The sequence below is a fragment of the Rattus norvegicus genome, chromosome 9, assembly GCF_021556685.1.
Source record: "Rattus norvegicus strain SHRSP/BbbUtx chromosome 9, alternate assembly SHRSP_T2T, whole genome shotgun sequence".
In the NCBI taxonomy this organism is placed as follows: domain Eukaryota; kingdom Metazoa; phylum Chordata; class Mammalia; order Rodentia; family Muridae; genus Rattus; species Rattus norvegicus.
The window spans coordinates 31,173,769-31,189,751 of NC_141542.1; the positions used below are offsets into that span (position 1 = coordinate 31,173,769).

A 15,983-nucleotide genomic window follows, 5' to 3' on the forward strand; every position below is an offset into this window, starting at 1 on the left:
ACACAGATTTCTATATTGCAGTCTCCGTCTCTCTGACATGCTAAAGGCTGAACCCAAAGCTTTGACGTATGCAAGGCAAACTGTTGACTTTGGAGTCACAACCCTCATCTATCTTCACTGCCAAACCCAAATCCATTGCCATTTTAAGCATCTTTGTGGTGTTTTTTAAAATATTGTTTTAATTGGGGGTTTAATTGTCTTTGTAAATGCTTATCTTACCCACACCAATCTTTTGTCTTTTATGTTAGGTTTTATTAGAGATGTTTACGGACTCTTAGTTTTAGAGGAAATTTATTTCCATTTATAATTAAAACAAATCATGCTGTGGACTATTAGAAAGAATACACTTTACAAACAGAAGACAGAAAGCCTCTGAACTCTCTCTGGCTCCTTAGTGAGGCTTCCGGTCGTCTTGTCTATAGAAACTACAGCCCAGGGGAAGCTCCTGGAGAAGCTCCTGGGAAGCTCTGGGCCTGCTTGGCTGAGGCAATGGATTTCTCACCTTATTCAGCTTCATGAGACACTGCTTCCTGTAAAACCTATGGACAGTTAATTTCTCCTTAAAAAATGAGGTGGCCACCCGAGATCTCAAATTTAACTTAAAGCTTATTTAAAAACCTTTAAGCTGCCTTATATTTTATGAATACGACCCTGATTTTTAAGTATATCCTATTGGATTAAAGCAGATATATAGTCACAAGGGATAGTCCAAACCCCAACCCAGCCATAGTGTGTTCACTCTGGTGAGCTCTGTTCGCAGCTCTCCTGCGTACCCTTACTATTTGTAGATTAGATTGGAGGTAGCTCTCACTTGAATCAATGTCACAGAGTGACCAACTTGACCAATGACAAATTTGAGCTTCTTAGAATCCTCCCCATGTAGAGCCCTCCCTGTCAGATGGCTTCTCTAGCTTTTAGGGACTCCTCCCTGGCTTCTGGTTTGCTTAGTCACACCTACCTAACTGGAATGAAAAAAATTCAATACAGAAATCACTGCCAATACTCAAACACATCTGCCTTACTTAGAAGTGGCCATCTGGAAAGGGCATTGTGCTTGATATCCCCGCTTTGTGCTTCATTTCTCTAACACACTAAAACAGCTCAGAGGAATATCTATTTCTCCATCCATCCACTCATCCATCCATCCATCATCCATCAATCCATCCATCCATCCATCCATCCATCCATCATCCATCCATCCATCCATCCATCCATCCATCCATTAGTTGAAGGGAACATCAAAGATCAATAGTGATTTCTCTCTGCTACACAGAGAGTCAACTGTTGGGAATTTGGGTCAAGAGAACAAATGTTTTGAAATGGTTAACTACGATGAAGGTGGACTGTCGAGGTAAAATTAATGTAAAATTTCAGTCAGTTTTCTTGTTTTTGGTCCCATTATACTTAATGGCAATGAAATAGAGTCTAAGGAACTGAGAGCCAGGAGCACACATATTATCAGCAAAAACCGCAGCAAAGAACATGCTTACACATACTTGCTTAAGAACATGCTTACACCCACCCATATGTTTTCAGAAGCAGTGAGGGTCCCAAGTGAGTCTTCATGTTTGTAAAACCTTGCTCTTCAACACTTCATTTATATGAGAACAACTAAGAGAGAAGGAAAGAGGGAAGAAGGGAGGGAGGAGGAGGCTGGAGGAGGAGGGAGGGGGAGGACACCATTTCTTTCATTCTAGGAGAGAAGGTAGAGCACAGTTTCTGCAAGCATAAGTGATGCTTAGAGGAAAATTAAATCACGGAATGATGCCGAGGCTGATTATTCGACTGCACTTTAAAAGCCAGAGACTGCAGTCTGTGAGTCCAAAGTGGTTTCATATGGACTGCCACAGCTGCGGTTTACTCTTGAAACTATAACCTGTCAAATTAGAAGCAGGCAAGGCCTCTGGTCTTAATGGTTCCCTCTCTCCTTGTACTGTCTGCAGTTATGTCTACAAGTCTATCATTTTTTATTCATTTCAACTATGCCATGTGGATGAGTAAAATATGGAAACTACTTGTCATCTTGGCAGAAGAGAATTCTAGGATGTTGCGGACTTAAAGAAACTGTCAACTTCGGGCTTCCTGTACAGATAAAGCTGCCTTCTACTCTACGTGTCCTTGCCAGCTTTTGCTGATATTTCATTCCCTCACTGACACTGTGTAGTGTATAAGACAATACCGGACAGTGTGGTTCAGATGTGCGAGCACTGGGGCTGCTCCTGCTTCTGGAGACTGACTGGTTTTACGGTTTCAGCATTGTTCCCGGTCTACTCTGTTATTCCGAGCCTGGTATTTCAGCACCTTGATTCTCTTCCTCAACTGTGGACTGACTTGTTTAGCGGAGATCTGCCCCAGTGGAATTTTTTATGTATAATTTTGTAGAGCCCTCCTATGGGATCCCTCCATGCACATCTCATGAGATGAAACATTAAAGACTAAGTACAAACGCTTCCTCCCAAGCACCAACATAAGTGAAACCATGCCCTACGCAGTGTCCTGTCCTGCGGAGGACATAATGGCATCAGAAATATATGCTTATCATCTGCTTTAGACAACTTGGCATATTTTTGGCCCATGGCTAAGTTGAAGTAAAACTATTTGCAGTTGCCTCAAAGCAAGGTAACCACACTGTTCTAAGAGACCACGGCCTTCATGTCCCAGTTCAGGAGCGAGGCATGATAATTCTTTAAAGAATGTTGTTAAAAGTTACAGTGCATACATGTCAACTGGGCTCCTCCCAAAATTTAATGAAATAATTACCCAGTGTGGCATGCTTAGGGACCACGATGCAATAGACATTTAGAAACTCTTTGGAATTTTGGAATTATCTCTTGCCCAATTTAAAGAGAGGGGGAAACTGAGATTCCTTTTTGAATGTAGAGGTAGAATGTTGCAGTAAGAACTAAGAAGACTACCGTGTGTGCTGGAAGGCACTCAAGTGAAGTCAATCATTATGTTCATTTTTTTCCTGGAGTATAATTGATTGAAAGTCTAGATAGCTAAAGTAAACACAAGACATACAGTTTTTATATTCATCGTGAGAACATGTATAGGGAATGTCCTTTGTGCTCTGTGACAGTGACATAAAGCACACTCCTTCCCTGGACAGCACCTTAGTGGGAGAGGCTAGCCGCAGGCTGCCAAAGCAGGCTGGAAGGCTGCTCTTCACTCGCTGTGCCAAGACAAGAGCTCTGAGAATTACCTTTGCCCCAGAGACAACTGGATAATTTGGAACAAAAAAGAATTAAGTAAATATTTAATCTAACGTGGTCTGAATGGAGTAAAGTGCATCAGCAAACGTCAGATCCAGTGTAAGGAATGCTTGTCATTTCCAAAGAAGAAAACACAGTATCAAAACGCAGCATGTTTCTCAGAGTCATGTGTGGAGGCAAAACTTCCTCCCTTCCTGGGGCTTGCTCCCGAGTGCGCTTCAGACAAAGGGTCTGACATGGGCTCTATAGGCTACAGTCAAGGACACTGGACAAGAAGTGAGAGCACAGTGCTGGGCAGGGAACCCCTAGGAAACACATGAATGTGCCATACCTCCATTCTTTCCTGTTTAACATCATCGAGTTCGTTGTCTTCAAACATTGCCAGAAGCTCTCCTGTCTGGTCAATAGAGTTGATCAAGTCCTGAGCAATCTTTTGTCTCTTGTTTGTACCGCTGCTGCCACTCAGTTTTTCTTCATGAGGAAGAGACAAAGAACAAATACGCTCGCTGAGCAGGGTCCATCAGCACCAACCACACACAGCACACAGTGTCAAAGTCACTCAGAGCCACCTCTACAGAGAAACTTCTCTAAAATACACACAGAAACCAATCACCAGTATCACAAAATAAAAAGGACAGTCAAACCAGCTTATCAATCAGCATAGTGAGTGTGAAAGGGCTGACTGAGGCCCTTATGAAAGGAAGAGGGGCTCTCAGGCTTGGCAAAGAGCACTGTTCCGTAGACCTTTACAAGAGAAGCAAAACACAAGCAGGAGAGGGTGTGCTAGGTTACTGCAAGCAAAGGAGGTAGACTGACAGCTCCTAGTGTTAAAAACACAGCCCACGACCAAACTGCCACACAGGACAGCGTGGAGTATTATCTGATTAAAAGAGGAAGACTAAGGGGGCCATTCTTCTGTAGACTCCAGATAACCAAAACAAATACAATGGAAACTTATTAAGAAATGTAATTAATGAAAAATACTTGAATACATGTCTTTCAAAATTGACAATTTCTGGTAAGCCATTAGGATGACAAGTACTTCAGCATCTAGGGATGTCAGCATCCACAGAATGAGGGCTCTATTCTCTCAAGCCGTAGTCCTCTCAAGTGGACGCATTAATGGACACATGATCACAGTCAGGGCTAGAGATGAGGCTGAGTGACAGTGTGGCCGTGGTGCATGTGCAAGACTCTGGGTCCAACCCCCAACACTGTGTGTGTGTGTGTGTGTGTGTGTGTGTGTGTGTGCACGTGCGCGTGCGCATGGGGAGGACAGAAAATACACACATACCAAAAATACTATACGGACTGCTTTCTCCTTTGCTGGCTCTCCCTCTCCTCCCTTTCCTTCCCTCTCTTTATATTATCCACCAATCCCCAACTTAAGATACAACTCAGAATGGTTCTCCTGTATGTGAACACCAGACATTTCTCTGTGCTCACATATTCATAATAAGTTTCTTTATATATGTATTTTATTCAATTTCCTTTAAAAATAAGCTCATAGCCTTTATTTATGAAGAGAGATTTTTTTTTAAATCCTCTCCTCTTCTGCTCAAGTTTCCTCATTGAGGACAAAAAAGATCTGATTCTTCTGGAAGGCCTGCAGAACCATCTGTACCCCATAGTATGCACTAACACTGTTTCCAGTCCATCCTGATGACGGCAGACACCTTGTGTCAGTGTCTGCACCGGGGAAATGCTGCAAGTGGCAACCCATTCCTAGGTTGTTCTGTTCTTGGGGTCCATGTTTCCAGGAGGGAAATGTTATAGGTGCTTCAAGTTTTGTCAGATAAATTCTGAACTTGTTTTCTCCACATTTCTCTCACAACTCCAGGGAAAAGTCAATGACTCTAAAGTGAACTACTGTACAGTGAACACCACAGCCAACAGGGAACTCCAGCATCTTTTCAAGTCTGCCAGCCACCCTGGGAGCCTTTCGTTTCCCTCACTGTCTATCCTGCTAACAAGGACTCTTCCTATCACCCCGTTGCTGTCTGCCTGACCACTGCAGAGCATCTTTTCTGTAATTTAAAAGTGTTATATTGTTATTTTACCTTCTGTCTGACTTCTCTCTACCTCCACAGAGTGGAAACTGTCAATCTTCAAATTTTCTTTTCAGATTTATGTTTCCTTCCTTTTGTTTCTTTGTATTTATGCATTCAGAATTTGCTTGGTATATAGTAGATGTTTTATGTTCCATATTGTGTCTTGAAGATATATGTACGTCACCACTAATACCTACATTTTCCTGTTACACTGGACTGTGTCAGACCTTGAATCTTCGTGTCTTGGATTCTGTTCTTGGACTTCTTAGCTTGTGTCAGTCACCAATACACAAAGTCCTCAGTGAGACCACAGGAGTGATATATATATATATATATATATATATACTTACTCTTTGATTTCATCCCTTCTCAAGCTGCATATGGGCATTGCTCCGTAGGGAAGCTATGATATTTCCTATGATCCCAAGAAGACATTTTGGAATTATACCCAAAGCACCATGAATTCAGAAATTTTGGTTGAACTGATGCATTTAATATATTTCAATTCTGTTGTTCTTTCTTGTTGTATTTACTCCTAGTTTAATCCATTCTTGTAGTCAATATTAATAAAATGTCCCCTATCTTAATTCCAAGGAATATCTTCCTTGCAGGTGAGTATGCAAAGGACTGTGGCGTTCATAACAGTTTTAGGGTGTTTATGTTGATCCCACATATTTAGTAATATGCTTCCTAAGTAGTTAAGATGGGGGTTATTAATGTAAGCAAAGATTAGTGAAATGAACCCTACAAGCGATCCACTCTTAGTATAAGTGTAAAAGTGAACTGTCTCGCCAATTTCACTTAAAAAAATTCTGTGGACATAGTGAAAAAAAAAAGTTACCATTGACACTCCACTCTAAGGAAATACGATCTAAGCACACATACTCTGACATTTTGGTAGTTTATTATTTAGCTGTTACAGGTGTGTTAAACTAAACCAGTGGTTCTCAACCTACCTAATGCTGTGACCCTTTAATAGCATTCCTCACGTGGTAGTGCCCACAAACAATAAAGTCATTTTGTTGGTACTTCATAACATAATTTTGCCACTGTTATGAATTGTAGTATAAATATCTCACATGAGGATATCAGATATGCAACCCCTTTGGATGGGTCATTCACCCCTGCAAGGGGTTGTGACCCGCAGGGTGAGAACCACTGTAACAAACTAATCTTCTTTATTCTTTTAGGTGTTTTAATACAGAATTCTATGAGTAATGCTAGTATTATCTTGGTTTCTTCACATTTATATACATATCCACCAAACACTTACAGGGCACCAGGTTTTGTGACCTTCCCACTTATCTTTTTGATGACATTTGCGATCTTTATTTCTTTTTCTTTTTTTTAAAATTAAGCCATTCATGATGATAAACCTACCATTTCTATTCTAGTATTGCTTTTCCATTTTCATTTTCCATTATTTAAAGTTCTGCTTTTCTTTCCTTTTGGGGGTATGAATTGTATGTGTACATGGTGTGCTATGCACACATGTGCTGGTGTGACTGCCTGGATAGATGCACATGTCGAAGACATCAAGTGTCCTCCTCCACTACTTTCTGTTATACTCCTTGAAGTCAAGGCTTTATTCTTTCCTTTAAGGTAAAACTATAAGGGCTAGGGATATGGCCGTGCGGGTAAGGTGCTCATCACACAAGCCTGATGGCCTGAATTTAGGTCCCCAGAACCTACATAGAAGCTAGGGACAGTAGTGTGAGCATCTGAAATCACAGTGCTCCAGGAGATGGGAGTCTGAGGCAGAAGAGCCTCCAGAAATGCACTGATCACCTAGTCTGAGGCTAGTGAATAAGCTGGAATAGGGAAAGGACTGATACTCAAGGTTGTCTTTTGACCACACATGCAGGTATCTGTACTCAACACACACATGTACACATATCCACACACAAGACAAAACTATCAGAAGATGCATTAACATTATTTGTTTAGTTGTATGGAGGTAGAAATAAGCTAAGGGACCTGGCATGGTAACATGAGCTTCAACCCTAGTCGATTTAAAAGCAAACTATAACTCAGAAAGTTACTGCAAGGGATGATAAGGAATTGTTAAATGTTGCAGTTAGCGGCTAATACAGATTAATACATAGGATATCAGTAAGACTTGGGGGGTGAGAAAGCACTAAAATAGTTTTCATTTGAATAGTGATAGTTATACCAAATAAAGATGACTAAGCATTCTATGATGATCTGCTTGCTATAAATATATTAATAAATCTTTAGATTGAAAATGTGCTTATAGTAAAAATAATTATAGAAATTGTGGTCTTGGTGGTAGGTACCTTCTCCTTCATCCACATATGAGCATGACAGTAGGCAATTCCACTTTATCGCCCAAAATACTTTTTACATTAATACAAAATACAAAAAAGTATTTATTTATGTCTTTATGTGTTGGCAGGTATTGGGTTGGCTCTAGCTTTCTGTTATAAAACAGGCTGCTTTTCATGTTTAGATGAAGTTTTTCTGTGTGTGAACATCTCTCTTCAAATGAAGAGAGATCTTCTCTTTACTGGGTGTTGAGTGTCTGGTTCACTTTGTTAATTTTTTTGAGAAAATTCTGGGACGTTTTCTGAAGTGCATGCACCATTTTATCTTCCTCCTAGCAACACAAGCTAGGTCTCCCACACCCTCAGCAGCATTTGCCTTCATCTGTCTAGTCAGACATCCTGGTAGGTAGGAGCAGCCTGCTATTGTGGCTCTGATTTGCATTTGCCCAGGCTACTGGTCATCTTTCCTAGCATCTTGTAGCTAGTGGTTTAGTTCTGCTGCAAGGATAGCTCTTATAGTTTGCTCACTTTTAAGCTGCTGCATTATTGTCTTTATTATGGAATTGAAGAGTTCTTTACACATTTAGGTTACAAATTCCTTGACAAAGTTATATATGTAAATTCTGGCCAGAGAGGTGGCTCAGTAGGTTAAAATGCCTGCTGTCATACCTGATGACCTAAGTTCAACTGCAGGACACAGAAACTATGCCTGAAAACTATCTTCTGTCTTCTATACACTCACCATGAATACACCATGGGATACACCCCATACATGCATACAGAAAACAAGTAAATAAAGATATAGCAAAAATGGAAAGAAGATTTGAATTTTGTTCTCTTACAGTGAGTTCCTAATAATCTTTACTTAGGTTTTTTTTTTTTTTTTTTTTTTTTTTTTTTTTTTTTTTCTTTTGTCTGTTCTTTGGGGCTTGGCATATTGAAGTACAGAGAGATCAAATGATTTCTATTCTGTGTAGATTTCTAGGTATCACAATGTCTCTAGGTGAAGGAGTGGTTCATTCCATATGGACTGGCTCTGCAAGCCCTGCCAAGCACCACTGAGCTTCTCAGCCAACCTCACTTGTGCTCTCAGTCCTGATCACCCACTGACTAGCATATGTCTGTCTTTCTGTCTACCATAGCTTGTGTGTACTATGGTGATTTACAGCAGTTTTGCTGAGATGGTTCTGACTCTTCTGGGTCAAGTACAATAAAAAATGGATCCCTTTTCTTTAGCATCTGACATCTCCACATTAATGATAGAGTCAGTCTGTCCATTTCAATAAAAAGCTCCAGGTGAGGCTGGCTATCACCATAACTGCCCATCGTTGTTTTAGTCATGGATGCTGGCTGGCTGCTTTTCTACTTCTCAGTTCTCTCTCTCTCTCTCTCTCTCTCTCAACAGTGATTTGGAGGTTCTGTGTAGAAATCTTGCCAGTCAGCGGTAGATTTTATTGTAAGTTGTTTACCTTCCGTGTTGCTGTTATACATCTCTTCCTCATATGACTTTGGGTTGTTTGTCTTGAGTATAAGGAAAGTCTACCTATTTGTTTTGTTTACATTTTTATCTTGTATCTTAAAAATTCACGAATGTGTCCACTAACTGCAACAGTTTTTACTGCATTAAGATAATTTGAGGCTATAGAGAGGATTTTAAATTGGACTTAGCTTTATGCTGTCTTTCCTAAGTCAAATACATTCATGTGATCTTTTTTACTCTAACGTTTGCCTTTTTTTCTGCCTAATATCATGCTAAAACCTTCCATCCAATACCGCACAGAAGAGGAACCAGTGACTACTCTCCTCGTCTTCTTGATTCTGGGGAAGGAAGACTCCAACCTTTCACTGCAAGTTTCCTGGGTTTTCTTGGTCAGTGTAAGCTGCTGTAAGATACACTGCAGACTGGGAGGTTAAAACAGCAGACGTTTACTTCTCTGATCCTACAGGTTGTGTCATCCCGAGTCAACGTATGGCTTGGATCTAGTAAAGGCCTCTATGAATGGTAGGATGCAAGGTCTTGGTGTTTCTTTTTAGAAGTACACTGATCCTGTCAATGAAGATTCTCCCTTTCTGATCTAACAACTTCCCAAAGAGGGCTCTCTGAGGGCTCTCATAAATAATTGTCTATATCACAATGTGTAACAGTATAGATAATTTTGAGTTTGTCCTAATGGAGTTTGTTAGTTTGTTAAGGTACTTGGACAAGTATTTACAATTTTCTCGAATCTGATAAAATTTCATTCAATATTTCTTTGAATAGTCTTTCTGATTGCTTCCCTCTCTTTCTCCTACCCTCCCCCTCCTTCTCTTCTGATATATTACACTGATATATTAGTGTAGTATACACTCCTTCCTGTCTGATACATTACCCTGATGTATTAGTGGAGTGTACACGCCTTCTCTTCTGATACATTGCCCTGATGTATTAGGAGTGTACACTCCTTATCTTCTGAGTTAATAAAGTTCTGATATACTTAATGGTGCCTGAAACATCTCTGAAGTACTGTCTACTTTCTTATTTTTCATCATTCTTTAGATTATATAATCTTAAATGTAATTTCATTGGGTCTTCTGCCAATTCAAAGTTTCTGTTGTGCTAGCTTTCATCTTGCTTACTGTTCTTGAGTAATTAAGTAAGAGTGTGTGTGTGTGTGTGTGTGTGTGTGTGTGTGTGTGCACGCGTGCATGTGTGTGCACATGCCATGGCATGTTAGAGGACAACTGGCACAAGTCTGTTCTCTCTTTCCATGGGGGCCCAGTAGTTGAACTTGGGTCATCAGGCTCAGGGCCATCTTCTGAGCATATGCACATTTAAACTCTATTATTATAATTTTTAAAAATATATGTTTCTTGATACTGTGCATTTTGTGAGGCATGGTTTTCATACTTACCTGTTCCTTTCTGAATACAATTTCCTTTATTTATTTGAATATGATACAATAGTTACTTTGAAGTTTTCTGCATGCTAAATCCAACATCTGGATTCCAGTAGGCAATTTCTGTTGTCTACCTTTCTTGTCTTTTTATAGATCATGTCTACCTATACCTCTGCATGTTTAGAGTTTTGTTTTTGTTGGCAATGGCCATTTAAACTGCTATGCTGCAGTAACTTCGGCAAACACTTCTTCCTTTTGGTAGGCTTCTCTCTCTCGGTTGCTTCTTTGTTCAGTGCAGTGGCTCGACTGGGCCGCCAGACACCTTTCCAGTGAGAACCTGTGGTGTCCTTGCCCTCCAGGCTGCAGACTCAGTGCACTCCCATCTACTTCCAGCTTCGCTTTGCCTTTGGCTTGCAGGTCTCCATCTTCCCGCAGCTTCTGGCTGCTCTGACTCTCAGTACCAAGCATGGCTACGAATTTCCAGTGACAGCAAGCTGGCTGTGCTACTGTTTTGGTTTTAAAGATTTGGTTTTATTACTTTAACCTATATGTAGGTTTGCGTGTGTCTGCATGTGGGTGTGTGCATGTGAGCACAGGTGGCCTTGGAGGCCAGAGGCCTTGGATTCCCTGGATCTGGGGTTATGAATCTGGGAACCAAACTCAGGCCCTCTGCAGCAGCAGTAGGTGCTCTTGGCCCCTGAGCTGCTGTTTTCATAACATTCTTGGCAATAAAATGCTCCACATTGCAGTGTGCTAATGCTGACCCCTTTGTTTGCTGTGGCTGCAAGAGGGCTGTTCTTAGCTACTTCTCTGTCTCCTCTGTGAAACATCAAACTGGCCAGTCTTTTGCTTAATGGATCTTCCAGCCTTCAGTTTGTTGCCAGGATTGCCACTTCTTTGTAAATAAGGTCCTAGGTATGAACTTCCACATGTTCTGCTCCAAATAACTTCCTCAAGGAGTCTGCAGAGTTCTCGGTTCTTAAGGCCTGCCTCTCTCTGTGCTGAACCTTGATACTGTGTTAGACCTGGCAGAAAGCAGTGCACAACACAGAAAAGTGGACCTGAGAGTCTTAACGCCCACCCTATGAGGTTCCAGAAGATAAAATGACAAGGCTAATTTGCCAACAAGGAAGTCCTTGAGTCACTGCCAGAGTGTAGTGACAAAACACGGTTAGACCTCCCTGACATGGCCTGCGGTGCTGGTGCTCCCCGCTTCAGGTGAGCGTCTTGTCTACTTACCTTCTAGGAGGTCATCCTCGTCAATGCCTTTGATGATCTTTGACTTGTAGTCTCGGATAAACATGTACTTTAGAAGTCTTCTAAGTTTTTTCTATTGAAATATAAAGTAAGGTTTAGAATACATCTCTTCTTCACTGATAAAGAATTACTCTAAGAATTCAATTCAACAGACTGAGGAAACACAACTGTCACGAGCCTGATAGTCTAAGTGGAAAATGCGGCCCTGCAGTAACAGAAATGAGTTTCCACATGAGTCCATCCAGGCCTGCCAGAGTCAAAATAACAGTGTTTTGTTTATTTTAAAAAACATCTTAAATTCCTTTTGATGATTCCAATAAATACCATATTGCCTTTGGTGAGCCAAGTGTACTTATGCTTTGGAATTTTGTATATATTTGGAGGCAAAAATTATGTAAAATAGACTTAAAAACATCTAGACTGAGAGTTTTCAACAATCCATCTTTATGTTTAATTTCTGAGACAAAACTTTGCTGTGTATCCCAGGGTGAACTTGAACTTGTGATCTTGTTGCCTCTGTCTACCCGGTGCTATAAAATAATGGGTTGCACTCCCACCCCTGGCCGGAATCTTTTCATAGGTAGTTATGGAAAGTGCCTATAACCTGAGAAATTTGTCCTCAGGTAACTTAAAACCTGCGAATGACAGCTAGGTCCTGATGGTGGCCTTCTGGGATTTAGAAGAGGATGAGAGTAGCACTCACCTTTAAGCAACTAGGGCCTGGTAGCTTATTCTGTACTAGCCCTAGAACAGATTAGCTCTGGCTCACAACCTTCAGGCCTTGGATTTCTAAGAGAATACCACACAGTATTTTCAATATCCCCACCTCACATGCCTACTGTCTCACTCATGAGAGACCAGGGAGGCTGCTTTCCACAATGTGTAAATCCCAGCAGGTGGTAGGAACCCCTGACTACAGACTCCAACTGCAATAGTCGGTCATGGTGCATCCCACGGTGTGATCAGCTTTTCCTTTTCTCTTTGCTTTCACTCCACCCGTTATTTTAGTTTTATTCTGTTTATTATTTTTCTTATATAAGCTACTTTACACTCTTTTTGGAATACTTCAGAATATGAATAAAATTATTTGAGAAAGATGAGAAAACTACCAACTATTCTGTTACCAGTATGTTGTTGTTTGGTCAAAATATTCTGCTAAGAGTCCTGGACACTAGAAATGCACCATCAAATGGCATACATTCCTGATGTTTTTGTACGATTTAAATGGCTTCCCTTCCTACAAGAGGAAGGAATACCAATATGGACTGAGTGTATGTATGTCTCTATGTCTGCCAGTGAAAACCCTGACAGGATGAAGTGGGATGAGCTAAGCAGCCTGTTTCCCAGCTGTCCCCATAAGGACGAGCCTTACTCAAGGGCCCTGCTTTCTGGCAGCAGTCTTCAGGACTCCCTGGGCACAGCACCACTGCAGGTCCTCATGCCTGCTTCCCCTTAAGGACCTCCAAGCGCAGAACAAAGAGGCAATTCCCTTGCTGTCTCCAGAAAGTGTGCTTTCCTAGCCATGCCCAGAGCCATCAGAAAAAACATGGATGGATCCTGTCAGGTTCCTGGCCTTTGGTCTACGCTACAAAAGGCCTCAGGAGCCTCTCCTTTCATATAACCTTTCCCTATATTGACTCTCTTTTCCCGTCTGTCATCCAAACTATAACATTTTCCACATCTTAAATGCTTCAAGCATATCACATAGATTGCCTCAAGCAGACAGCAAGCTTCTTGGTAGTGAATTCTTTTCTTTTCCATTACATATTCTTCATATCAATAGTTGGCTGATTAAAACAGGTAAAGTAGTATAGAATTTAGTCAACCAACTACTCAAGGAAATTAGGACAAAAATAAACATAAAAAGATCAATCAGCTTCAATATCTTAATAGCCAGAGTTCAGAGTTTTTATTATAAAACTAGAGATAGTAGTTTTTAAATTACTTGCATTATTTTGCTTATTTTTATAAGTTAGTGAAGAGAATATACTTTGTATTTCAAGTTAAAAATGTTTCTGTGAAAGTCTGAATTCTACTAGTATTTAGATGCAAACTGAGAGGAGAATGAGTATGCTACCAGAGGGACAGCTTTTATAAGATTATTATTATAAGCATTATATATATTATACAAATAATATATAGTTATTATTATAAGCATTTCCCTGGCAAAGCTGGTGCCAGGGAAATGAGAGGGGAAATAGTAGTGTCTAACAAGAACAGGGGAAGGGAAGAGTAACTTAATGCAGTTTTTGCATAAGAAATCTGTTCAGGGTGTATAAGACAAACAACTGGAGTTACTGCATGTTGTTGTGTAAATCACGAAGGCTAACCATTGCTTCAATGGTTAGGATTCTCATTTGACAGCTCTAATAAGGGCCCATCGTTTCCTTATGTAGACTCAATTAAGCATCAGGTCTCACATTAATGCAATAAAACTGTTCTATGGTACCTTATCTTTTCTCATCAAGAACAGAAGATCTTCAGCAGAGATCACTCTTGCTCCCCGAAGCTGAGAGACTTCTGCAGCTTGCTGTAACTACAACAAAGGAAATGCAGGAAATTGCCTCAGAAATATAAATTATAAATAGTACAATCACAATGTCTCAAGAGAGGCAAACCTCCTCCAATAAAAACCCGGGGCTAACCCAGCAATCATGTTCCTGCTTTTTAAAGCAAAGCTCCCTGAGTTTTAAGATATCCAAAAATGCAATTAAATTAGCTTATGAGCCCACCTGTAATAGATACAATAAACAGAACTCCTTGACCTCCTTCATGCAAAAGAGAAATCGTATGCGGCTTCCAAAAATACATTAATACACCTGAAAATAATTTTATGAAATTTTATCCTTCCTACCCATGTGTGCAATGGTTTCGCTCAGTATCACTGGTTGAATAAGTATATTATTAATCTGAGCTCCCATGCTGGTATGATGTGAAATAGGCCCATTCAGTACTTTAAAGATCAACAAAAACAGAAGCTGTTTCTAATATCCAAAGGAAAAAAAATACTTTTCGCTTTGGCAAGTCTTCAGTGGCTAAAGGATTCAGTCCATAAATCATAATACTGGACGGCATTAATTTCTTTCCACACTAATTACACGCACACAAAAGTGAACTGTATCTGGGATGCACGAGGCAAAACACACCCCCTGAAAAGCTTGATCCCTGAAATGTCCATCTGGGCCTTCAGAGCTGCAAAGTTGAGAGTTTTCAGGAATTCAGAAGCCCTAGAAACATAATCTTACTTGAAAATGACCTGGAAAATAAAAGAATGTGAAAAATGATAGTTCTAGTTTTTGGCAAAGGCAAACTCAGTTTCTTATTTTGATTAGTTGGAAGGAACATAAAATAGGTCCATCTGAAGAAAATCAAGATGCTGGAGCACATGTGAGAAAAATGTGCCTGTGAGTTCCTCCAAATGTGATCGAACTGTGCTGACTGCACAGAACCAGCTCTCCATCTTCAGTATTATAAACACATTTACATATGGGAGTCGCTCTGCTCCTCCACCAGCATGGGTCTTTCTTTGGAGTAAAATGACACAGGCTCCTGAGTGCTCCTCTTTAACAAGCCACACTGCCATCTTCATTATTTGAAATTAAATGGTGCATTTGTGCTGAAGGACCTCTGCAGGAATGTTTAAACCATTCTGCTAACTAAATAAGCTTCAGACCATCTCTGAATGAGCAGACTATAGAAAGGACTCTCAACCCCTCCTGTGTCTGCTTTCCCACTGGATTTCCTGAATACTGGTAGTTGGTATATAAACAGAATCCTATCTAAATATAGAAATTTAAATTTAACTGTGAGCCATTTAAGAAGAAACTTTAGGAGGGGGTTGAAAAGATGATATATCTTGCCCCAAAGAAACCTAGCAGTTTTCACCATGAACATACTTTCCCTTGAAAATGGTTAGAATGTCAGGGAAATGTTTATACATCAATTTTTCAAATAAAAATATTTCTATCACAGTGTAAGGTACACTCAGTCAGTATGGAGAATACAAGCCACATATCCATTTCTCTGGACACAGACAGAGAACTAGGAGAAGGCTTATAAAGACATTTTATTTTATTTAGATGAGGAGTGGTGTCTCCATGGAAACCACTATAGACATCAGGAATATTCATACCAACAAAGGCCCAGGTGAAGTATGTGTCTCTGACAGACTCCTCGGTAAGTCAATGGTTCACCCATATACACAGCCAATGCTCTCTGCAGTACTCTCTAAAATGACAGTTTGCAAACCCAGTACCAGAAACATAACAAAAATAATAAAGACTGATGAGCTCTACATTTTGT

The 15,983-nt window shown here is 40.3% G+C and overlaps 1 protein-coding gene across 37 annotated transcripts in view; it reads right to left on the reverse strand.

The window, feature by feature from the left end:
• The window catches only part of Supt3h (SPT3 homolog, SAGA and STAGA complex component), a 335,078-nt gene that overhangs the window by 98,494 nt on the left and 220,601 nt on the right, over positions 1–15,983 (reverse strand). For all 37 annotated transcript variants that reach the window (XR_015628924.1, XR_015628923.1, XM_087567714.1 and 34 more), the window contains 3 exon segments: positions 14,131–14,217; positions 11,664–11,754; positions 3,544–3,683 (listed from right to left, as the gene is read on the reverse strand). Coding sequence is in view for 35 of the 37 variants with exons in the window: in XM_087567714.1 (XP_087423840.1) it covers positions 3,544–3,683; positions 11,664–11,754; positions 14,131–14,217 (318 nt within the window). In the remaining 2 variants the exon portion in view is untranslated.